We start from the raw sequence: 25,077 nt of genomic DNA on the forward strand, positions 1-25,077 counted from the left end.
TCCAGTTTTATGTAGAGCAGCAGAGATGACAAATATTGCCAAGTATTTCTAACAGTCCAGGACACACGTGTGCCATCGTACCCCAAATAGCTAAAGTTTTGCTTATGTTAACAACAATCTTGTAAGATCAGATTAGATTCATTTTTATCTGTGATGTTAATGACAGAGACCGGCTGATCGAGCAGCTGACGAGGGAGATCCAGGCCCTCAAAGAGGAGCTGGAGTCTTTCAGACTGGAGGTAAAAACAGCAGCTTTTTTCCTAACTTTATCCGAGCAGCATCCTCACAAAACGTATGACCTTTTCCCCCTCTCTCCTGTCCGTCGCCAGAGCGGCCGGTTGTGCCAGGCTCTGCGGGGGCGAGTCAACGAGCTGGAGGCGGAGCTTGCCGAGCAGAGCCACCTGAGGCTACAGGCTGTGGGAGAGAGCGAGTTCCTGAAGGCCGAACTGGACGACCTGCGGAGGGTCAGGGAGGACACGGAGAAGGAGCAGAGAAGCCTAACGGAGATTGAGAGTAAGGCTCTGTTTATTCTACACCGGCACATTATCTACTCAGTCAACGAGTCGAATTTTTGGTCATGGTCATCTGACATAGCCGCTTCACCTGCTGTGTGTGTGTCTCTCTGTATGTGTTCACGCGACTTTTACCAGGAAAAGCTCAGGCCAACGAGCAGCGCTACACCAAGCTGAAGGAGAAGTACACCGAGCTGGTTCAGAGCCACGCAGACCTGCTGAGAAAGGTGAGACCCTCTACTTCATGAGATCCTTAGATCGCAGTGGCCTCCTCGTGTCCTTTATTTCTGTCAAGCTGAGGATCTGCTGTCTGAATTACAAGTGTTTCTTTGTGTGTCTGTATGCAGAACGCAGAGGTGACCCGGCAGATGACGGTAGCTCGGGCGGCACAGGATGAAGTGGAGGCGGTGAGGAAAGAGATGCAGGAGAAGGTGAAGGCCGCTCAGGAGGCGGCGGACAGACAGGTGAGAACGAGGCTGGTTTGGTCATCACTGCCAAACGTGTACGGAAAGCAGTACGGTTTCGCTCCAAATGGTGTGCAGAGTTTGGTAAAGTTGGATTTTTCTGCCGCAAAGTGACCAAACAGGCTGTTGTTTTTAAGATGTCTGAAGTTTAATTTGGGCTTTTCTTGCTCAGGAGCGGGAGCAGCTCGAGCATCTTCAGGAGCTCCAGAGAGAGCTGGTCTCAAGCCGGGCAGAGCTGGACTCCCTGAAGACCAGCGTGGCCTCTTCGCAGCAGGTCTCCCTCTCCTCTCCTTTCTTCGCTCAGATCCTAAATCCAGATCCCGGAGTTGCTGTGAAAACTTACAAAACTAATTTATAGCCCGCTCCCTGCCCTTTAACATTAATCTATAAAAACACCAACTAACACAAGAGTGTGCGAAAAGATTAATGACATGGGTGACCTGTGTGATCTTTATGTATAAAGTCTTATAATGGGGCGCTGACACCACACACTCTTATTCTAATCATCAATTATTAAATGATCTCAGTCACTCTCTAGCTTGGCAGCAGAGAAGGGACAAAGTTAAATACAGCTGGTATCCTCCTGTGATCCTGGAGCACACCAAGCCTCAGATCTGCAGATTTTTCTTCGAAGGAGTCAGGCTTTCTTGGCATTTGTAAAGTGATCTAAAGCAATAATTCTCCAGGCTTTCTGAAAGTTTGTCAGTTTTTCATCAGACGCTGGTTCCGGTTTGACCCAGAGAGCTGTCAGGGGAAAACGAGGCTTATCTCTAATAAAGGTGCTCATAGCAAAGCTTGTTGGAATTAAACAAATGAGGGATGCTCAACACTTTTACACAGTACTTTTAAATGGTAACAACACATCCCGGACAATGACTCAAAGATAAATAACCGCTTTTCTGTCACAATCGCGCTCCATAAAAACACACTCCGTCCCCGTCCATCATCCACGCCCTCCATTTCTTTTTCATCGTCTCCTCTCTTAATCACGACTGTTCCTGTACGCGAACCGCTTCAGAGGCTCAAAGCGCAGCTTGTGTTAGAATTGATATGCTAATTCGTTTGTTTGACATCAGCGATTGAATAAAACGATTTTCACAGTGGAGAAATTTAAACAGAAGCAATTGTTATGTATTCATTTTTTCCCCCTCACCGCCTCGTTTCTTTTCTTATTCGCCTCTCGGTTTGTTTGTTGTTTTTTTTGTCATTGCTGAGCTGAATAGAAAAAGTTGCAGAAAACAAAGAGAGAGCGAGAGATGAGAGCGGTAAAAATCTTGCACAAACATTAACTGCTTATGGAAACACGGATATTTAGTCCCTTACATTAGTGCAGCATTTCATTCCAGGATCTTAACTACGGATGTTTCAGAGGGGAGAAAAAAAGCTGGAGCTAACGAGATCATTTACAGGAAAATTCATAACGGGATAAGCGTAATTTAAACATAAATAAATAAATAAATCCCTGAATCATGCTGTTAACCCTCAGGATCCCCGACGACTGTACCGTTTCTCTGCACATGCTCTGTTCCCTGTGCCTTTCATCCGTCTCTCAGCCTCTCACTCCTGACTTCCTATTCTTTGCAGCATCCACTTATCAACTCCATCACTCTTTCTGTCCTCCTCCGCCTCTCTCCAGTTCTTTTCGCTCCCACAGCCCACATTTTATCGCTCTTGTCACTTTATTTTTCCTTCTCCCCGATGAGCAGCTCTCACACCGCAGCTTTAAAAAGCCTAACAGTTCTGTTTCTTCTTCATTTCCTCCTCTGTCTGTCGGACCTGCCGGCACCCAGGCTGTAAGTCTTTCACCTTTTCCTGCTTTTACACTTCACTATCTACCTGCAAATAAAAGGGCAGGCACTCGGCTCAAGTTCCACTGCTCTCGTCCAAAGACAGGAGGATGTAGCTACATTACAAAACCACAAATTCCCAGAGTTCCTTTATTTAAAGGTCAACCCCAAAGCTCTGGGGTCTGAGACAACATGGTTATTGTGGTTAAAGATGAAGTGGGTTTTTTTTGTGTGTGTGTTTGGGTTTTTATAGTGAGGTCAGAGCTCTTCCTGATCCCGACAGCTGTGAATTATCCTGACCATCCAAATCGTTTCCTTCTGTTGTTCTTCTCACTTCATTGTTTTTGTTTCGTAATCCCTCCATGTTTTATTTCCTCGACACAGTCGAGCGAGGTGCTCGGCACTCAGCTGGCAGCGTTGGAGTCGGAGAAAGCCGAGCTGGTCCAGTCGTTGTCGAAGGTGGAGGCGGAGCTTGCGGCCCGGGGGGAGGAGCTAGAGCGGGTCCAAAGCTCGCTGGTGACTGAAAGAGAGAGCAGGGTGAAGAGTGCTGAAACCCTGCAGAACCAACTCAATGAGAAGGTGATGAATTCAAACATCTCCCCTTGTAAACTTCTTAATTTTAGTCACTTTAAATCGAGCACGTGGGAGACGCGAGCGGCTCTGAGTGTGCAGATTGCGATGTTTGTAAGTTTGACTGTGTGCGTTTGTCCACAGGAGAGCAGGGAGCAGGCGTTAGAGAGCCAGCTGGCAGCGGCTCGTTGGGCCAGCCTGCAGGGCGCCGTGGAGGAGGCGGAGAAGATCATCCAGGACAGTCTGGCTCAGATAGACGACCCGGCGCACATCAGCTGCACCAGCTCGGCAGGTCAGAATCTGACGTGTGGATTCTGTGCAGTGCAACTGTGAACATCACCTCTTTGTGTAGCAGCGTGTTCGTGTGCATGCGCTCATCAAGTGTGTCGCTCCATCTCTGCAGACTACCTTGCATCCAGGTGTCAAGCCTCCTTAGAGTGTATGGAGAGATTAAATTCTACCAGAGTGGCCTTCCTGGCTGACAACACGGGTGAGACGAAACAGAATGTGAAAGAAAAAAATTAGTTATTTGTTTGTAATTTGTTATCTTTTAAAATCACGCTGTGTTAATGCTGTTAAATAAAGCTGATGAATATTTGTGATAATTTTTACTTTCTTTTTTCTGCTGTTTTGTGCAGGTGTGTCTGAGCTGGTGCGTGCAGTGACCCAGTCTGGCCACCTGGTGGGCGACACCATAGTTCAGGGTAGTGCCACCTCCCACATGGTGCCTGTGGAGCAGGCTGACGGTAAGATTGTTCTCTGTGAGAGGTACAGAGAGATGATTTCAGTTTATGGAGATTTTCATTTCCTTACTTATCTGAACTGTTCTGATCCTTACACTCACTGGTCACTTTATTACGTACACCTTGCTAATACTGGGTTGGACCTGTTTTTTGCTTCAAAACAGCCTTAATTCCTCATGGCATGCTTTAAATAAGGTGCAGAAAACAACCTACAGAGATTTGACATGACAGCATCATACAGCTGCTGCAGATTTGTGAATCTCTCGTTCCACCACATCCCAAAGGTGCTGTATTGGATGGAGGTCTGTTGACTGTAGAGGTCATCTGAGTACAGTGAAGTCACTGTCTGCTTAGTGATGTGAAATCATCATCAAATCTAATTAAAAGCCAATCTAAATAAATGAGCCTTAAGCTGCTTTATAAAGAATAAATACATTCAAGGCGACGTAATGATGGAGGGAGAGCATTCCACAACCTGGGGGCCACTGCTCTAAAAAAAATCTCCTCTGGTCTTAAAACGTGTTTGTGGAACTACCAACAGCCTTTGATTAGATGATCTCAGGCTGCGAGAGGGAGCGTGGGGTTCTAAAAGATCAGAAATGTAGAAAGGGGCATCACAATTCAAAGCTTTAAAAGTCAGTACCAAGATTTTAAAATGAATTCTAAAATGTACTGGAAACCAGTGTAATGAACATAAAACTGGTGTAACGTGCTCTCTTTTTCGTGTCTTAGTTAAAAACCTTGCAGCAGCATTCTGGACTAACTGGAGACAGTCAAGATTCCAATAAGCCAGAGGACTAATGGCTCAGAAGGCCCAAATGAAGCTAGTAATGTCCAAATATCTAGCCTATATTAGTTAATATTCATTAACCTATGTAAAGAGCACTTTTGCTCTGTTTCAGGTAAAGTGTAAATCGGCACCATTTTCTATTCGTCTTTTTTCTGCTGCAGCAATCAAAGTTTGATTTATTAATGACAAACCAGTGGTAGAAGCATAATAACATCAAGAAAACTGGACAGTTAAAGGATTTTTTCTTTATACATTAAAAAAATTTATTGTTTGATGATCTGAAATGTTTAAGTGTGACAAACAAATACAAAAAAATGATTTTTCACACCATTGTCATATAAAAATGACTCACTTCCTTCATTCTGTTCATTGACCCCATTGTGAACCACTAAAATGTTTTATAGTATGTAGTATATACATATATATATGTATGTAATATATATTTCTTTTATTTATTAATTTTTGGGTTTGTTTTGTTTTTTGCACTAAATTAGACAACATCAAAATAGCGTTGACATTTTTGTTATTTGTGTTTTGTAATCTTTATAAAAACCTAGAAAAAAACACCTCTTAATCTTTGGTATATGGCGAGGTGCTGTGGACATCCAAGTTTGTGATTGTGTAGATTTTTCAAATCAATACCATGGTTGCATCTACTGAAAATCTCTGTGAAGCTTAAATCTCAGTGACCTTGACTTCAAGGTCAGAGGTCAACTTTTCTGAAAATTGGAGGCGTTTCACATTTATAACACAGGTATGTCTACTAGGAGGCTGAAGGGTAGCTCTATATATTTATAAACAATCAAAAACAACAATTTATTTCCAATTTGTATGGAATTTATTTCTGTAAACATGGTGTTTTAGGTCGGATTAAGGGACTGATGTGATGGTAAGGTGTCCGCTGCTCTGCTTTGAATATTGGTAGGCTTTTTTATTTTTTTTATTTTCACAAGAATTACTAGTTCCCCTAGAGTTTTGGCCACCCCAGCAATCAGAAGATTCCCTATGAGCAAGCATTTAGCGACAGTGGGAAGGAAAAACTCCCTTTAAAAAGGAAGAAACCTTCGACAGAACCAGGCTCAGGAAGGGACAGCCCTCTGTCACGACTGGTTGGGGTGGGGGGAGTGAAAATTAAAAAAAAAGCCAAAGTGATAATTATTGGAGCAGCTTAATTAATATTTCCAGTGTAATTTGCTGTTAATATCCTTTTCCAACCCCAGTTTGTGTTTTTATCACTTTGGTCCAGGGTGGAAGATGCCATGCTGGAGATTGACTCTGTATGGTCTTTCAATGTTGATACTTGGGAACCTGTTGGAGAGGCCAGGGCTGAAAAAGGGATGCCGTAGAACCTGAGAGGGTGTTATCCACTGGTGTGCATCCAAGGCCAACATCTCTTTAATTAGGCTGACAAATAAGCGTTGGCCATCTTCGGGTCCTCGTCTAAACATCATTATTTGTTCGAGGTCATCCAGACGTTTAAGTTTTATGTATCTTGTCTCCAAAGATTCATATCCTGTCTCATATTTAAATTGTTGGCTGGTCTTAAATGTCCAGCGCTGTTGGTTGTAGTTGTAGTTGTCTTTTGTGAAATAGTCTTCAGTGTACACGCCAGGATCGAGAACATGATCTGGTGGCTGACCCTGAGTCTCTATGATGAATTTCAAAACATCATATTTTTTTCCAGGGTAGTGGCACGCCTGTACCGAGCTCCACAGCCACCAGCCCCAGAGACCACATGTCACATGCTTCATTATAAGGAAGGCCAAGCATAACCTCAGGTGCACTATAACCAACTGTCCCCACACGGTCACCAGGCATCACTGCAGACGCAGGACATGCGAGGCCAAAGTCTATAAGTCTGACTTTGACTGGAGACTCATAGCGGTTTACAACCATGATGTTTCCAGGTTTGAGGTCAGCGTGCACTATTCCCAAAGAACCCAGGTGGGACAGAGCATTTGTGAGTTGACCTAAAATTGGCCTGACTTCGGGAGACTTTGGGGAGACACCGGTTATTCGGGTCCCCTATGTAGTCCACAGGCATTGATCTAGGAGTTCAAATTTCAGGCAAACCCGCTCTCTGTCAAGGAAAAAGCCGTTCCATTTAACAATGTTGGCGGCATCTGGATCCAACCTTCTCAGCTGCTCCAGGATGAAAATTTCCTTTTTTGCCTGTTGCAGAATATCAGTGCGGTTCTTGTTCACCTTAATAGCCACAGCTTGGTTGGTTTTGGTATCACGGCATTTGGCTACAATACCAAAGCCCCCTTCTCCGAGGAAAGCCTCTACCTTGTAGTGGTTTCCCAAAATGCTCCCTTCAGCTATTTCAAGCTCATCTGAGCTGAAGGATGGGCTGGCTGACGTGTGTACGAATACTTGCTGAAAATTCAACCGAGTTTTGGAAACTGCAGTTGATTTTCTCTGATCTCTTGCATTTCAAGTTTGAAGGGTGCTGAAAGACCACAGGGTTTTGTGGTCTTTCGGCACTAATGTCAATGCAAGGGGAACTCTTAGGGTTGAAAAAGGGATGCCGGAGAACCTCCGACGGTGTTATGCGCTGGTGTGCATCCAAGGCCAACATTTGTTTAATTAAGCTTACAAACAAACGTTGGCCATTTTCAGGTCCTCTTCTAAACATCATAACTTGTTCGAGGTCATCGAGACGCGTCAGTTTGATGTATCTTGTCTCCAGGGACTCATATCCTGTCTCGTACTGAAATTGCTGGTCAGTCTTAAATGTCCAGCGCTGTTGGTTGTCGTTGTCTTCAATGAAATAGTCTTCAGTGTACACGCCAGAGTCTAGAACATGATCTGGTGGCTGACCCTGAGTCTCTATGATGAATTTCAAAACATCATAGTCTTCATTTCCAGGGTAGAGTGGCACGCCTGTACAGGCTCCACAGCCACCAGCCCCAGAGACCACATGTCACTTGCTTCATTGTAAGGAAGGCCAAGCATAACTTCAGGTGCACTATAACCAACCGTCTCCACACGGTCACCAGGCATCACTGCAGACGCAGGACATGCGAGGCCAAAGTCTATAAGTTTGACGTTGATGGGAGACTCATGGCGGTTTACAACCATGATGTTGGATGCAGAGGATAAGATCCAAGAAAAGATTTACTTATCTGTCAGCTCATCAGCGAGCAGCCGCAGAATCACAGGTGCAGCTTGGCAGGGGATGGAGAGTGAAGACACAAAATCAACAATGACTTATGGCAAAGAGACAGTCTCAATGTTATTCTTTATTTTTTCTCAGTGTCTTCTTGGGGGTATGTGTATATGTGTACGTGATATTAAATGAATGTTTAAGTGCAGGACACTGGGTATACCGTATTTTTCGGGCCGAAAGGCTCACTGTCGATAACGGGCCTGTTTTCATACATAAGGTGCATTAAGCGAAACAAAACAGTCAGATAAGTCAAACTTTACTCTACTCAATATTCTTGCTTCCTCTTTTCCGTACCATTGATTCATTAATGTTGAATTCTCTCGCAGCTGCTCCAACTTCTATCGAGTGGGAAAAAGTTAGCGTTCATCCACTGGTTTCACTGTGCTAATCTTATGGTAACATAGCTGTGTCGCTAGCGATCACGTAGCACATCATTATATACCAGCTAGCCCAACTTCAGTAACCCTACAGAAGTCATTGCTGTTTAGTTTTCGGCCTTCATTTATGTTAGAAGTGGTAGCAGAGCTGTACGTTTTAATTTGTTCAGAAATCTCCCAGAACATGCTACATCAATGAAGTTAGCGCGCTAGTTTCCATCATGTTTAGGTGGAAACTAGCGAGCTAACTTCATGCTAACTGTTTGATATTTCTCCTTCCACAACACTGACACTGAAAAGCTGTGTGAAAATGGATCTAGCTAGTGACAGCTGCCCTCTCCTCTTAGCCACAGCTTACTTCTTTACCCAGTTCTTCATGTTGACCATGTCTGCACACATAAGTCCATTGATGATTTAGATATGCGTTAACTTGCGCTTTTGAACAGCTGTACCTAATAAAGTGACCATTAAGTGTATGTCTGTTTATCGTGTGGCGGGACACTCACATTGCAGTCGCAAATAGTTCTTTAGTCGTGTTTTAAATACAGAATGTGAGCCAAAACAGGCCAGAATAGAACAAAAGTGCTGACTTCATGCAGATGTAATGTTTTCGCCCTCGGGGAGATGGCAAGTCTAAACATGCCCAAATATAATAGAGTTCTGGCCAGCACTTATTTTACTGCAACAAAAGAAAAAAACAAAACCTAAACACTGGGTCAAAACCACAGGCTGCAGAGGCTAAGGATCAATGAGGAGCACTTAGCTTTGACTCGGTGTGTGTGCTTCCATACATTGCCTGTGGAGCCTGTTTACAGTTTAGAGCAGGGGTGTCGAACGTACGGCCCGCGGGCCGGATCAGGCCCGCAAACGGGTTTAATCTGGCCCATGAGATGATTTTGTAAAGTAGAAAAATGAGCATCAATTTTTCAATAAAGAAACTGCTGTTCCAATTGTGTCCATTGGATGGCGCAATAGCAATTGTGAGCTACTTTGTTTTGCCCACGAAATTTAAACCTGATGTGCTTTGGCACCCTTATTGCCCCAATATGTCTCTGTCAAAAAAGAGAAAAGTGGATGCAGAGTGTTCCAAGAAAAATGGTCATCCTCCTATTTATTCACGGGAGTGAATGGGAAAGCTGTATGTTTGGTGTGTTCCCAGCATGGTGCAGTGCTGAAAGAATATAACCTCCGTCGCCACTATGTGAGTCTTCATGCCGACAAATATGACAACTTTCAAGGGCAGCGGAGAAGAGAGAAGGTGAATGAACTGTTGGCGGGTCTGAAGAAACAGCAGTCTGTGTTTACTCACAGACATCAGTGATGCTGCAGTGAAAGCTAGCTACCTCATTGCTCATTGCGCTGGACAGGGTCGGAGTGGACTGGTCCCGCGCTGTCAGCCTGGCTACAGATGGTGCGCCCTCAACGATCGGGAAGAAATAATGGATTGGATTTATATAGCGCTTTTCAAGGCAGGCGTTGTAAAAAAAGTTCAGAGATAAAGTGCAATCTGCAAATGGAGGACGTGATTTTTGGACTTTTCACTGTATTTTGCACCAGGAGGCTTTGTGTTGCAAGTCACTGAAAATGGATAACGTCATGAAGGTGGTCATCCAAACTGTTAATTTCATCCGATCCAGAAGCCTCAATCACCGTCAGTTTGACAGTCTTCTCAGAGAGAAAGACCACATCTATGGCCTGCCATACCACACTGAGGTAAGATGGTTGAGCCGAGGTGCTGTGCTGAGGCGTTTCTTTGATTTACGAGGAGAAATTGTTGTTAAACGGTTTATGGAAGAAAAGGGCAAACCAGTGTTAGAATTTCATTCCGCAGAATGGATGCAGGACCTTGCATTTATGGTGGATGTTACAGAGCACCTGAATAACTTGAACAAACAGCTGCAAGGACGCAACAAAGTTGTCACGCAGTATTATGACAGCATGCGTTTCTTTCAAGTTGAAGCTGTTATTGTGGGAGACGCAGCTCACTTCCCCTGTCTGAAAAATGTGTGCACGATGTGGCAGATATGAAGCGGTTTAAAGATAAAATAACGGGACTGTTACTAGTTTGAGCAACGATTTCAGATTTTTGGTGAACTGGAGAAAGACTTCAAAGTTTTTTGCTCGCCGTTCACCGTGAATCCCTTTGATCTGCCCGTCCGGATCCAACTTGAAATAATAGACTTGCAGTGTGACTCGGATTTGAAGGGCAAATTTGCCGCAGGTGGCTTGAACACATTCTATCAGGATCTCTTGCCAGGTTACCCCAACTTGACAGCCCTCGCTGCAAAACTGTTGTGTATCTTTGTGAGCAAGTTTTCTCTGTAAAGAGCACATCCTGAAGTTAGCTGACGCTCAGGATGTGAAGCCTGATATTGATGAGCTGGTGAAAGCTAAAAGATGCCAGGTATCAGGAGTCAAATAAACTATGCAACCCCACTGAAAGTGCTGCATGAGACTCCCTGATGTAGTTCTGTGATCTGTGATATACGTCTGTGAATCACTGAGGCACTGTGTGTTTGTGTGTTCTTTGTCCTCAGAATTTTCAAATAACTTGATGTTTTATGATTATTAGCTATGTTGTGCCTGTACTATTTTGAACATACTGTCCACAGGCTCTAGATTTATTTTTATGTTGATCGTATTAAAACAAAGAAAACAATCTGAAGTTGTTGTTTTTAAGTTATATATACAATGATTTTACCAGTCCGGCCCACTTGAGAATAGACTTTTCTCCATGTGGCCCCTGAACTAAAATGAGTTTGACACCCCTGGTTTAGAGCAAATCATCTGGCTGTCAGGTGCTGCAGAGTTATATTTTGGCTTCCTCCTGTCAGAGTGTTCGTCTGCAGCGGTTGACACGTCTGAGGAGATATCGGTTTAATTAACACTCCAGCTTCAGCTGCTTGTGGCACAGTCATATCCCAGAGTTCAGAGTATAAATCTGGTAGCTCAAACACTTAGTGTGTGTGTTTGTGGATTTATAACCCGTGCATCCTTCCTGCCCCTTTTTGTGTGTCAGCCCTGTCAGAGAGTGTGAAGGTGTGCGGGGCTGAAGCTTTGGCTCTGCTGGGACTGATGAAGCAGCAGGACGGCCTCGCTGCAGCGGACAGCGGCAAGCTGAAGGCAGCTCTGGAGGCCGTCCTGGCCACGGCAGAGGTGGGTAGAGATAAAGAGTCGCTCTGTCTCCGCAGCCGCTTTGTGATACGATGGCTAATTTCTCCCTTAATGTGAATACTTGACTTTCCGCTATTTCAGAAATTGCGTCCTCAGGGTTTGGAGCTGCAGCAGGGGGAGCTGGGAGACCTCGTGGAGCAGGAAATGGCTGCCACTTCTGCCGCTGTGGAATCAGCCGCTGCCAGGATAGAGGTGCATAAGTGTGTTTGGGAGGGGTGTTTAACTTTGGTCATCAGGCACCAGGTGTTTGTGCGAGTGTCCAGTGTGAAAACATTGTCCCCTGTTTGACTTTGCAGCAGTATTAACCTCTCACTCTTCTCCCCCCCTTATGCTCCTCTGTGCGCGCCAACAGGAAATGCTCAACAATTCTCGAGCAGTTGATACAGGAATCAAGATGGAGGTCAACGAGAGGTAATGCTCAGATTAGGACTTGTTTTTTTTGGAGGGGGGGCACCGCACGGAAGCTGAGCAGATTATCTTTTTCCTATAACATCATTTTTAGTTAAATGTGGGTTTCCAAAGATAACTGACTGTCTGGCTTTTAAAGCAGCTGCAACCGTGAGCCTTTCTACACTCATGCAACAGCGTAAAACTCGGACGAGCGGACATTCAGCGACCTTTAAATGAGTTCAGAGTCATGTAATGTCCTCGCTCTAACCAGGCAGCACCCTCCTCCTAAAGCAAACAGTCACACAGTGCACTGAAGCTCTGATATAGACCTGCCAAACATAGCACAGACAACAACACCACATTTTACCTCTAATTAGAAACAAACTTCAACCTCAAGCTTTTTAACTTCCGGTGGTTTTGTTTTGGTTTCTCTTTCCTGCACAGCAGCAAAATGCTTTTGAACTTTAGAAGAAGTTGAGTCATCTCCAAAAACTAACTCAGCATCTTCTTCAACAACAAGAAGCTCTCCACAAACCTTCACCAAAGCAGTGTTTACCTTCAAGGGAATAGTGCTGTAAATAACTAGAAGTCACTATATAACATGATACTACAGTATATTTCCTGAAAATACTTTCTTTATAGATATAACACATTTTGATGGAGAGGTCAGAGGTCAAATGTGACACAATACGTTGACGATACACCCCACACTTGTAAGAATCATAGTTTCTAAATTGGAGGCTTTTTGTTAATTTTCCACCAATAAATGTTTAAGTGAACTTTGAAGATGTGAGCTAAATTTTAATGGATTGTTAACATGACCTCACTCTACACCACTACAAAGTGTCAGAATGACACACACGCATACAAACATTACCAAAAATGTGCAAATGTTGTGTTTTTTGGTGGCGTTTTGCCTCCTTGGCAGAGGCGAGTGTTCCTAAGAGAGCGGCGAACTCCTCCATCTCATTTTGAATAAATAACACAGACACAAGCCTGCAGGTATCTGTTTGTATTCTGATGTGCGCAATCTGAGGAAATGAAGCGGGAAAGGAAAGGGAGATGGTTTTCATCAACCGCGAGATGTCGGATAGTCACCTGCTGAGTGCTGATGTGTGAAGAGTTTCATAAATTCAACCACAAAACCAGGACAAAGCTTGACATTTGAAGCCAGCCTGACACTTGTCTTCAATGCAGTATTCTGTCTTTTCAGCCTCATTAAATAAACGTCGGCCGTTTGTCAGACCCACAATAAAAAAAGATCGGGTTGATTAGGTTTCTCTGGTATTCATCCAGGCTGTGTATTAACTCTGTGTGCAAATTAAGCTAATTAAACTTTCTCTTAACTCTCAGGGTGACTTAATTATTCATGTAAAAAAGGAAAAAAGTGTTTAATCTGTAGCTGCTGTGGGAGATGATCATGCAGAGGAACAAACAGCCACTACAGCTGTAACCAAAACAAAACACACAAACTGCACTGAGGATTTGGGTCAGTGGTGCATCAGTCGTGCATTAGCTATCGCTACAAGCTGCGTTCAAGATATCTGCAGGTACAGCTTCTGAGCTACATCAGGCTTGCTTGAGCTGGAGAGCTGCAGGCAGTGATTGTCTTCTGCTCTGTCGCCCTCTGCAGGATCTTGGCCTCCTGCACAGAGCTCATGCAGGCCATCAAGGAGCTTATTTTGTCTTCCAAAGATCTGCAAAGGGACATCGTGGAGAGTGGAAGGGTGAGTCACACTGCAGCTTTATGTTACTGGTATTTTAGCATAGTTTAAATAAACTCAATATCTAACATCTAATTTAAACATGTTTGGTGTTTGTCCACCAGGGGGCAGCCTCCATGAAGGAATTTTATGCCAAGAACTCACGCTGGACCGAGGGCCTGATCTCTGCCTCCAAAGCGGTGGGATGGGGCGCTACAGTCATGGTGTAAGTAGCCTTCCTCTCCTCTGTGAGTCTTCCTCACAGCAAAGTATTAAAGTGCTTGAAGGCTGAGTGCTTGCTGTGGGAAAGTTGTTGATGATGATGATGATGAGCAAAGAGGAGACTTTTTTTTTTTTAGAAGAAGATTGATAAAGCGAACACTTTAAGGCTTGTGAGGTTATTTACAAAGTTTTAGTTTCTTCTGAGCGTGATGCCCAGGAGCTCTGGCTAGTGACAGGGAAGATGACATCGCAGATGCAGACTGCTTCCTCTGAAGCGTTCCTGGGCGCACTTAGAGATGGGATTAGGTCAGGCAGTCGTTCAAAGCAGAAAAGGAGCAAAGTGAAATTGTTCAGGCATCCAAGCAACCTCCTAGATGTGGCGTTGGTACAGACTCTGTTAGCTGAGTCAGTGTTCCCCAGGATGAGCTGCGCTCTCTGCTTAAAGTGCTGTATTTTCAACAAGTGGAATTGCCAAATACAAGAAACCAGTAAAACTATATTTAAAAAAACCTTTGAATTTCAACCACAGGTGGACAAACTTAACAGTTTTGTTCATGTCCTGTAGTAATGATGGCTGTTATCTAATGTTATGTAAATGTTATGCTATAAACACTTACCCTGATGTGGGGTATAGTTTATGTTTTAAGGAGTCGTTTTCGTTGTTTCTATGTGTGCTTTGGTTTAAGATGCTAGCCGCGTTAACACTATAAAAATCTCCAGTGTATAAAAACTCTGTTTCCACTTCCTTTCTAGCTTTAAATTAAAATCAGAGCTTCCCTTGAGTTTGTTTTGCACTGTGTTGTTGTTGCAGGGATGCTGCTGACCTGGTGGTTCAGGGCAAAGGGAAGTTTGAGGAGCTGATGGTGTGCTCACATGAAATTGCTGCCAGCACAGCACAGCTCGTGGCTGCTTCCAAGGTGAGCAAAGAAGTTGAGCTTTTTTGAGAAAGCTGAAAACGTTACTTTAGCAGTTAACTCTAGGGAAAGATGTTAAAGATTTCACGTCTCTCGCATTATTGCTGCTCTCCTTCTGCAGGTAAAAGCAGACAAAGACAGCACCAAGCTGCACCGCCTGCAGCAGGCGTCCCGCGGCGTCACACAGGCCACCGCGGCCGTCGTGGCCTCCACTAAGTCTGGGAAGTCCCAGATTGAAGAGACAGGTGAGTTTTAGTTTCCTATTTCCTGCTACCTTAAAAAAGAAAGGAAAAAAAACCAAACAACCACAAAATATTTATGCCGGTCTTTTCTAGACACTATGGACTTCTCCAGCATGACTCTCACCCAGATCAAGCGACAGGAGATGGATGCACAGGTGAGCGAGCAGCCGACAGTCTTAATTAAATCAGGAGGTGACCGTAACTTCATCCGAGAAGCTTTTCACAAGGTGCCTTTCATTGGACGTGGAGTAAAAATAGTCTCTCCCTTTTGGCCCCAAAATAATCACAAAGTCTTATTTTTAACGAGCGAGCCGCTCGGGTAGGCGTGCCGATCCGAGACTCTGAAGGTTCGTTTTTCATCGTGAGTGAAGCCAAGGTTCATGTGAACACTTGAGTCTGTGTTGTGGCTTTGCTTCACCCACACTGAAAGAAAAACACGGGAAGCTCTGAACCTTCTCTCACACACACAGACACACACACACAGCTCATTGTTGGAAACGCACACAGGGCTCCTATTTTAAGATGTGTGTTTTAGTTTAAGTCAGACCTGTTTAAACAACAGCTTTCATCTGGTTGTTTAGAAGGTTTTCTCTCACTCACACACAAACACACGAGCCTGACATAATTCAGCCTGGATGACAGTTGGATTTTCCGTGTTTGAGAAAAGTTAAACAGCTGTATCTGTATCACACCATGACACCCATAAACCCACGCTGGCAGCTGTGGCTGCGTTACGTACAGTTTTAAATGTAATAAATCATCAGCTGTTGCTCGATGAAAGGTCGTCTTCTCCCTTGTTTGTTCAGCTTCGAGCCGATCTGTTTATAGTTTTTCGTTTTCCAGGATTTGAGAGGGGAAAGTGATTAACAGTCCTGTGAACGTGTCGGCGTCTCCACAGGTCCTGGTTCTGGAGCTGGAGACCCGTCTGCAGAAGGAGCGAGAGCGTCTCGGCGAGCTGAGGAAGAAGCATTACGAACTGGCCGGCGTAGCAGAAGGCTGGGGCGAGGATGAAGAGGGTGGGCACCTGCGTTACAATTTATGCACGGTTTTAAAAAAAAACGTAGCAACAAAAACACTTAAAATCTGTCTCCTCCTCGTCCTCCACAGGCACAGGCTGATCCCCGCCACCGGTGTCGTCACCCCACTCCTCCTCAACCCAGAAGACCGGCTTCTGTCTGCCTCTTTCTATTTATAGACACACTTTTCAGCCTTTCTTCTCCCTTGTTATTTTTTTAATTATTATTTGTTTGTCTGTTATCCAAGCCAAATGAAAAGGTGCTTCTTTTCTAAACCCGCTTCTCCACCCATGTCCCGAAGCTTCCATAAAGGACAGCACCAAGGGCTCAGCAACAGCGGAGGATGGGTGGGGGTGTTAGTGGTATCGGAGGGACGAACACGTGCACACGAGGAACGGTGTGAAAGACGACCCACAGCCCGGCTTCGCGGCCTTCCCCCCCGCTCCTCCTCCTGGACTGTGTTGGGAAAACTCAGCGGCGAGGTCTCTTATTGTCGTTTCCCTCCTCGCTGCACAAGTTCTACTCGTCATCCCGGGACGCACCGCACAAAGGGCGAACTCTGAGGAGCAGGACGGAGGGGGGAGATGAGTCCACCCAGCCCACATTCGTGTCTCCGTAACATAGACGGCGTGCTCTCCCATTTAAAAACAGATGTTTTTGTCCTGCGCGTGAAACCGCGGGAGCCCGAGACGCTTCTTTTTTTCTCACTGTGAGTTCTCACCTTATTGAGTCCGCTTCGCTGGACTTTCTGCCTTTCACCTCCTCACCATTGTAACGACCATGACTGTTAACTTAAACACCGACCCCTCCCACACACACAGACACACCCCTGATTTTTGGTCTTTATTTTAATAAGCGCTCAAATAGAACGGTCCATGTGCAGGAGGGTTGGGTTGCAAAGTAGCACACACACACACACACACACACACACGGTCCCTGTGAACTACCTCATGCTACATCATTGGAGGTAGCCGTGCATCAGGGGAAGGTTTAGATGAGCAGGTTTGCTGAAAACACTAATAACATGGGTCTGATTTTTCAGATTTTCCTTCTTATACTGGTTAAACTGGGGAACAGGGTAGCGAGAGGCAGCCCTCTTTATTATCATTATTTTTTTTAAATATAGAGCTCGTTCTGATGTCTTTTTCTCTTCATCAAAACACAAGTTTTGCTCCTCGGTTCAGTAAAGACAGAGACCCTCCTCTGCTGTCTCGTCACAAGCTTAGCCCAATAAATCAGCAGGAGAAGAAATATCCATGAGAACTTTGACCTTTCTTGAAGTCAGACTTAAACGAGGACTCGAGGCCATTCCCGCTGCACAAACCTTTAGATCGGCCCGGTTTGATCACGTGACCCAGCCTCTCGCCACGCACAGCGGGGGACCGACTGCCGTTATTTTCCCTGAATTCCTTCTCTGAGTGACAGAGGGATCACGGGGTCTGGGACGAAAGCAAACTGCAGTGTTTTTTCAATAGCTTCCTAAAGACCAAGTAGCTGTGGACATAAACTACAAGCCTCCTGTTGTTGGAAATAATATTTTGCTTGCTTTTAAGGATTCGGTTTAACTTAAACAAAACAGTTAGTTTCCTAACTTCCTGCTGAACCCGACGCGCTGCCGTTTGGCTCTGGACTCTGAAACCTGAGACGAGCAGGCGTTTATCTTCAACCCTCAACACGTTACTTACCTTCTTTCTATTCGATGACCCGCGGTTGGTGGTGGTGGGGGTTTGTCTCTCTGTGTCTTAACGTACTTTAGTTTTGGACGCTCCGCTTCAGCTGCATATCTCTAAAAGGTTGTGACACTGGGTAATTTAACAGCTGCTGGTCGAATAGTATTTGCCAATAATAATAAGAAGTATTATCTGCAGTGCTATTGAGTCCAGGTCTTTTTGTACTAAATGATTTTTAGCTGTAGTCTGTCACTTCTTCCACATCTGGACAACACATCTGGTAGCTGACTTCAGTAGAAGAAGAAAACCTCCATAAAAGAAAGGAGCATTTTCTTTGTATGGATTTTTTTTTTTCCAAGTGTCTTGAAAGACTGGATTGCACCTCGAGTGATATTTTGGGTTTTATTTTATTTTATTTTATTTTTGCCCAAATTACCTTTTTATTAACCTCTCTCTCCCTCTTTGGCTCTCTCTCTGGTTCATGTCTGTTTAGTCCTACCAGCTCAGCCAGCCTTTCAAACTGCCTCACACTGTAGTCAGAGAGAAACAGATACTCACATAGCAACATTGAAATATGTCTTTGTATAATATACTAAAACTATGTTGGTGGGTTTGTTTTTATTTTTTCAGTTTTTAAAAATAAATATTTCAGCTCATTAATACAGACCATGGCGTGACTGCGTCTCCTTCTTTCCCTCGTTGGATCTTAGTTCTGGGGAACAAACCAAAGCCTGTAAAGAGCACAGTTTTGAGAAATGTTAGTATTCTTGGAAGACGTCAACATTGCACAACAGTCACTGATTGATAAATTACTTTAGTCTTTGCTCCGTTAATCCTTTTACCTGATAACGCGGTGGTCGCTGGGCAGATTTTGAGGATTTCCAAGAAATAAGTGAATAGCTGGTGGAGATGACGTGCAGACAAGTGCAAACAATGGCATCCTTATGTGCATGAGAGCGCAGTGGTGGGAGGGTGCAGCGGGTGTAGGCTCAATAACCATCTTTTACAGAAGCAATAACCCCTTCATGTGCGTTGGATCAGATTTGAAATCCTAATGCAGCTAATTGATTTTTCTTTTTCAGGAGCAGGGGTTGGGTTGGACTGTTTTCCAGTAAAAGGATTGACTCGAGTATTTTTTAAAGTGCTTTGTTGGCACTCACCTTTGCCTAGATTTTCTGGCCAATGAAAGACAAAAGAGGAAAAACTGCTAATGAATCAGCCTGAGCCACACCCTCCCCCACCGCACCGAGATATGGTTGGAGGCGCTGCGGGACTTGTGAGTAAATGAATCGGTGTAATCTAAAACCACTGTGCTGAGATTACATAAATCCCCAATCTGGGCTGCTCCAGGATCAAACGTGTCTCCTCATAAGAGCCTTAAATGCTCCTAACTGCAGTACAGCTGATTGCCACTGAGGAAGAAACAAAATACAAACAATACCACCTCACAGCAGCAGATCATCATTAACTCTGCTGGTAATGTCTGAGTTATAAACCCTGCTTGCAACTTTTAATCACAACACTATAGTTAAAGTCTGAGTCTTTCAGAAGCTGCTGATCTGCTGGGATTTTCCCACACACCCATCTCTATTGTTTATAGAGACCTAAAGGTCTCCTTTTCCAACCAAATATCCAGTAAGCGGCAGTTCACTGTGTAAAAATATCCTTTTGGTGTCAGAGGAAGATTGTCAAGCTGATTGGAAGCCAACAGCAGCTTGAATAACAACCAAGTTATTCAGAAGAGCATTTCTGAACATGCAACATGTTTCATAAAGCAGATGAGCCACAGCAGCAGAAGACCACAATCCTGTCGGCTAAGGTGAGAACACTGAGGACACAATTCAGCTCACCATAACTGCACAACTGAAGATTGGAAAAACATTGTTCTGATCAGAATTTCTGCTGCAACATTTGGACGGTAGGGTCAGTTTGGTGTAAAGGACCTGAAAGCATGGATTGTGCCAACAGATCAGGTTGGTGTTGTAATGGTGTCAGGATATTTTCTTTGCACACTTGGGACTCCTTAGTACCAACTGAGCATCATTTAAACATCACACCCTACATGAGTACTGTTGCTGCTCGTGTCAATTCCTTCATGGCCGCAGTCCAACCATCTTCTTATGGCTGCTTCTTGCATAATAATGCACCATGTAACACTGGTCAGATGATGATGAGTGAGTTTACTGTACTCAAATAAACCTCCACAGTCACCAGATCTCAATCCAAGAGAGACACTTTTGGGATGTGATGGAATGGGAGATTCACATGATGGATTTGCAGCAACTCTTTTATGCTATCATGTCAACATGAACCAAAACCTGAGGACTGTTTCCAGCACCTTGTTGAATTTTTGCAACAAAGAATTAAGGCAAAAAACGTCTCTATTACTACCAAGGGGTATCTAATAAAGTGTCTGCTGAGGGTGATTCAAACATTTATTTAATTTCAAAGTGTACAGGTGTGCTACAGAAATGCATCCCCTCTCTGTGACGGTCACAGCTGCAGTCAGGTGCAGACAGGCCACAGGTGTGCTCTGTTTACAGTCAGCAGCGACTGTAAACCTGCAGGCCCAAAACAGCAGTAACCCTTTTGTAGGTCAGTAAATCCTGTAAGCTGAGAGTGTTGAGCAACAACAACAGCAACAGCAACAGGCTGAGGATCTGTAGAGCGGCACACAGCTAATCATAGCGACACGTGACATCTGAGGATCAATCAAAAATACGGTGAATACAATCAGGGCAGAACAGCAGATCAAAGGGCAGTGCGCACAAAGACGTTCGTCAGATGTGCAAAACATGTTTCTGAATATCTTAAAACGTGTCTATACAAAAAGAAGTGACCCTTCTGTCTGGTGCACGCTTCGGTCATCTCCACTTTGAGACCGAAACAACATGTCATGTACAAGTGAAGCACATTTAATAAATGAACTTTCCAAAAGCCTTTAAACTGTCCTCTCAAAGGTTGTTCAACATTATTGTTGAAATGACAAATATTCACTTTTTATTGTTAGCATTAGTTGTTACCATGGCAATAAAGCTTAGAGGACACCTTAGCCTAAATTCACTAATGTTAAAATGCATGCATAAAAATGTTATGCTGTCTCTACAGACAAAGAGATGTCATTAAAGCAGCTCTCTCTCTTTAAAGAGCCCTACATCAGTACATGTTGTTCCACTCCCCTCTCAGTGGCTCAGTGTGCAGCGGTGCTGAACTGTTTTGCTTTGTGCTGCTGTTGTGTCACATGGGTTATGTAGTGGGTGGTGCCTGTGAGAAAGACAGGGCTGAGCTATTTATAGCCTCTGCAGTCTCTTACAACAGGTCTCCTGGCAGCAGCAGCAGCACAGCCTCGGTCTGTCTGAGGATTCAGCAGGGACCAAGAAGCCCCACGTATGCAGCATTTTTTAGATCAGTGTTTACACTGACAGGTTCAGCACGATGGTTCACACAGATGGAGATAAACTGAACTGTAGTAGGTTATACAAGAAGAAAAGCATACAGCATATAGCAGGTTCTGCACAAAGCTTTGTGAAACTGGCAAGAAGAGTAACTAGTAAACAATAGTGGTTTCAGAGAAACTTATTTTTTCCAAAGAGCTGCTGGTGACATATAATTGCATCCATCCTTTGCACATGAAACTAAAGCCACTGCTGTCCCCTGTGCACGTGGTGGTGATTCACATTTTCTTTTTTCGATTGTGTGTGTTTTCATGTGTTTGTTTTGCTAATGTGCTTCATTAGTTTCTCATTTGAAGGCCTCATGCAGTGCAGATCTCTCCCTTAAAGCTGCATCACAGCTGGTCTTGTACAAATCTGTTTTTATTTTTGTGCACATTACACACAGTTAGGTCGATTGGTTTTTGGATAATTCTTTCTATGTTTTTTATAATTCAAGGGGTGGAACAAAAAACACTTTAACAGATTAAAATAACAAAATCGCAATAACTATTTAAGAATTACAGTCAATTTTCAGTCTCAACAGTAACTCATTGAGAGGCAGTTGCATGGCCATGTGAAGCCCATTATCTTGTATTTGTTATTTGCTTACTGGAGCTCTCAGTAAGCAAATCCAAAAAGATGGCAGTACAAACAAAGGAGGCCGTCATTAGGCTGAACAACCAAAATTAAAGCCTTCAGCTGCCAAATCAACAGTCTGGTTGAGCAGCTGAGCGATACCAAAAGACCTGAAAGACCACAGAAGACAACTAAAGTGGATGATCACAGAATTATTTCCATGGTTAAGAAGGAAATCCTTAAAATCTAACCAATTTAAAATCTCTCTGCTCAGATCCAGAAATATACTGCAGAACCGATTAGAAAAAGCTTTATGACGCAAATAATATAATGTTTTAAAACATGCTGCAAACCCAGTCAAAAGGGTTCTCAAAGCAGCTTTTGGAGTCAACATCAGGTGATGATAAGCTGGTCCTGATGTTTCTAAACAACAAACAGAAAAAATGGAAAATATGAGTTCATGTGCCTGTCAGGAGAAAACCGCAGCAGGGAGAATTTCATAGTTTGATCCAGGAGTTGAAGTTTTATCACAGTTGCTTTTATACATATTTCAGGATGTGAGAGGAGGAGTTTGAACTCTTGTTGGCAGAGTTAAGACCACATCTGAGGAGGCAGAAAAATTATTTCAGAGAGCCAATTGACCCAGAGCACAGTTGTGGTCTGATTGGTCAGCCTGAAAAAAGAAATGCTACAAATTTATCCTGTAAAATTAGCCGATCGGTGTGAACGGCTGCATTAAAAATACAATATACATGATATATTTGCATGAATAATCAAAGTCTACAATCAAGAGACTCTTTCATAAACATAAATACAGTTTACAACATGTGCAAATCAGTAGTTAGTTAGTTAGTTCAAGAATAAGGCCAAATTAGGCTTTACCAGAAAACATATAGAAGAGCCTGCACAGTCCTGTAAAGGAAAATAAATAATCTTTGAACAGATAACATGAAGATGAACTTGTACCAGAATGATGGGAAGAGAAAAGTTTGGTAAAAGACTTGTGTTCTGAAACATACCACATCATCTGTCAAACATAGCAGAGGAAGTGTTGTGGTATGGGCCTGTGCTCCCACTGGAAGCAGGTCACTAGTGTTTATAGATGATGTGACCGCTGATAGAAGCTGCAGGATGAACTGCAAAGTGTCAGGGCTACACGTTCTGCTCAAATTCAGCCAAACATTCCACAACTGATCAGACAGCATCTCATAGTGCAAATAATATGATGACTCAAAGAATACTGCAAAAGCAAATAAATTATGTGGTTCGTGTGAATGGCTGCATCAAGAATATGAGTCCAAAATATATTTTGCACACACAAAATATTTGCAGGAATTTTAATGTATAAAGGCCTTGATTCCCTAAACAGTTAATGCATATTTCATTTTTGTAAAACTACTTGAATTAAAGTTAAAAGTCTGCACTTTCACAAACTTACTCATAGAACTAGAGTTACATTAGTAACAACTACTCTCCTAAGTACTTTTGTGGAACTTTTTCTCTACATCCATTGTTCCCAGGAGGACAGATTTTACCAGGGAAACCACCCATTTAAATTGTAATTATGTTTTCAAGTTTTTACAACTACTCATTTTTGCTGCAGATCTACAACTCCTAGAACTCATATTCTCTATAGTCAATGTAAAGTATGACATTACTTCCCCTATGTCCTTCTTTACCTAACACTTGTCATAAGACTCATATCATTTCTCAGATTTAAATACAGGGAGAACATGATATTTTTTTCAATGGTAATAGAATAGAATAAAATAGAATAGAATTCAACTTTATTGTCATTGCACATGTCACAATTACAAGGCAACGAAATGCAGTTTGCATCCATCCAGAAAGTGCTTTAGCAATAATATAGATATATAGATATTATTATTATTATTATTATTATTATACTATTATAGGTATGAGGGTACAAAATATGGGTCTATTATGGGTATGTTACAATGTACACGGTATGAAGGTATATTATGAATATGCTATAGCTTTAAGTATGTACAGGCTGTAGTGAGTGTACAAGCTATGTACAGGCTATGAGCAGAAGGTTAAGAAAGAAGGTTAAGTGCTCTTTTTATGTTTTATGTCTTATATAGTAGTTTACTAAGTGGAGGGGGGGTTCACACAGAGTTAGGTTTGAAGATGTTAGTCGATTTACTTACCTTTGGACGCAGGCTGTCTTCAGTCTTTGTAATAAGCAGACTCATAAATCACACTTTCTATCTAAGAGTAAACAGCCACAGTCTATTATCATCTTCTAAACACAATTCTATCACATGATTTATTTCTGTGGTTGACAGAGTCAATGTTGCCTTTGTCAGCAGGCTCAGCTTTTCCCAGCAGCCTCCCTGACCCCTCAGAAGCTGTCACAACAAAATGAGAGCAACATGATCGCATAGCACCAGAGTCGGCCAGCTTTCTCCAAATCTGTAATTAAAATTCATGCTGTGGCAGAAAGGTTGCATTTTATTTTATTTTTATGGGCTCTTTAAAATGCTATTTTGTACTCGATGGTTGCTACGTTGTGTGCTGGGACTTAGAGATGAGCGGTCAGAGAGTGCACTGAGCTCGATTTAGGCCTGTGCTGCTTCATAACCTTTGGCATTATTCACCTTCTTACACACTTCAGGCCACATCACAACAGCTGACTGTACGAGCTGTGGAGCAGTTTCCCTTTCACGTTTGCCTGACGATACTTTCATGAAGAGAAGAGACGAGCAGGCCGGCAGACTCAGGCTGCTGACATGTTAGTAAGACAAGAAAACACTTCGAGTGACTCATTATTTTTGGCAGCAATTTCAGTGTGACCCACTAGGAGGATTATTTATAGCATGATACTGTTTGTGTGGATTAGTCATTTAGCTGTTTAGCTCTGTAAGCAGCTGTGGTCATTCTGAAGATTGCAGTTCATTTTAAACATATTTAAGGAATACGCAGTGCCTCTTCCACCAAGCAAAATACATTCACCGAAGAGCATTAAAAAGACACAAACTTAACTTAATCTTCTCAAAGTAGCTCATTAAATTAGACACTGTTTTGGGCGGAGGTCATTTCAGTCCTTATTTCAGTTCACCAGTTATATAAAATGAAACATTAAATCCAAATAAGTCTTGACCTACCCCTCACTTCTTTATATATTTGTTAGGAAAATAGAAAATATGTGCAGCGATTTATTGACACGTGCAAACAGACAGTGCATCAGTGATGTTGAGGCCAATCTATGATTCAAAATGATCTAATGTGTGTTCTCTTATTCAGGTATCAGTGTCACGCTGAAAAAACTAAATGCTGGATCAAACTCTGATGGTGCTT

At 43.2% G+C, this 25,077-nt stretch overlaps 1 protein-coding gene across 2 annotated transcripts in view; it reads left to right on the top strand.

Moving 5' to 3' along the window:
* The window catches only part of hip1 (huntingtin interacting protein 1), a 50,468-nt gene extending 33,576 nt beyond the window's left edge, over positions 1-16,892 (top strand). For both annotated transcript variants that reach the window (XM_026191275.2, XM_080289242.1), the window contains exons 13-31: positions 167-239; positions 330-513; positions 651-739; positions 860-976; positions 1,149-1,250; positions 3,148-3,342; positions 3,478-3,625; positions 3,737-3,823; positions 3,972-4,079; positions 11,435-11,571; positions 11,671-11,781; positions 11,942-12,000; positions 13,613-13,706; positions 13,808-13,908; positions 14,716-14,821; positions 14,940-15,063; positions 15,154-15,215; positions 15,959-16,076; positions 16,168-16,892. In XM_026191275.2, the coding sequence (XP_026047060.1) occupies positions 167-239; positions 330-513; positions 651-739; positions 860-976; positions 1,149-1,250; positions 3,148-3,342; positions 3,478-3,625; positions 3,737-3,823; positions 3,972-4,079; positions 11,435-11,571; positions 11,671-11,781; positions 11,942-12,000; positions 13,613-13,706; positions 13,808-13,908; positions 14,716-14,821; positions 14,940-15,063; positions 15,154-15,215; positions 15,959-16,076; positions 16,168-16,178 (2,026 nt within the window). In that variant the 3' untranslated portion in view covers positions 16,179-16,892. The remainder of the gene's footprint in view (positions 1-166; positions 240-329; positions 514-650; positions 740-859; positions 977-1,148; positions 1,251-3,147; positions 3,343-3,477; positions 3,626-3,736; positions 3,824-3,971; positions 4,080-11,434; positions 11,572-11,670; positions 11,782-11,941; positions 12,001-13,612; positions 13,707-13,807; positions 13,909-14,715; positions 14,822-14,939; positions 15,064-15,153; positions 15,216-15,958; positions 16,077-16,167) is intronic.
* Positions 16,893-25,077: the final 8,185 nt, after the last annotated feature.

The sequence above is a fragment of the Astatotilapia calliptera genome, chromosome 14 (assembly GCF_964374335.1).
Source record: "Astatotilapia calliptera chromosome 14, fAstCal68.1, whole genome shotgun sequence".
In the NCBI taxonomy this organism is placed as follows: Eukaryota; Metazoa; Chordata; class Actinopteri; order Cichliformes; family Cichlidae; genus Astatotilapia; species Astatotilapia calliptera.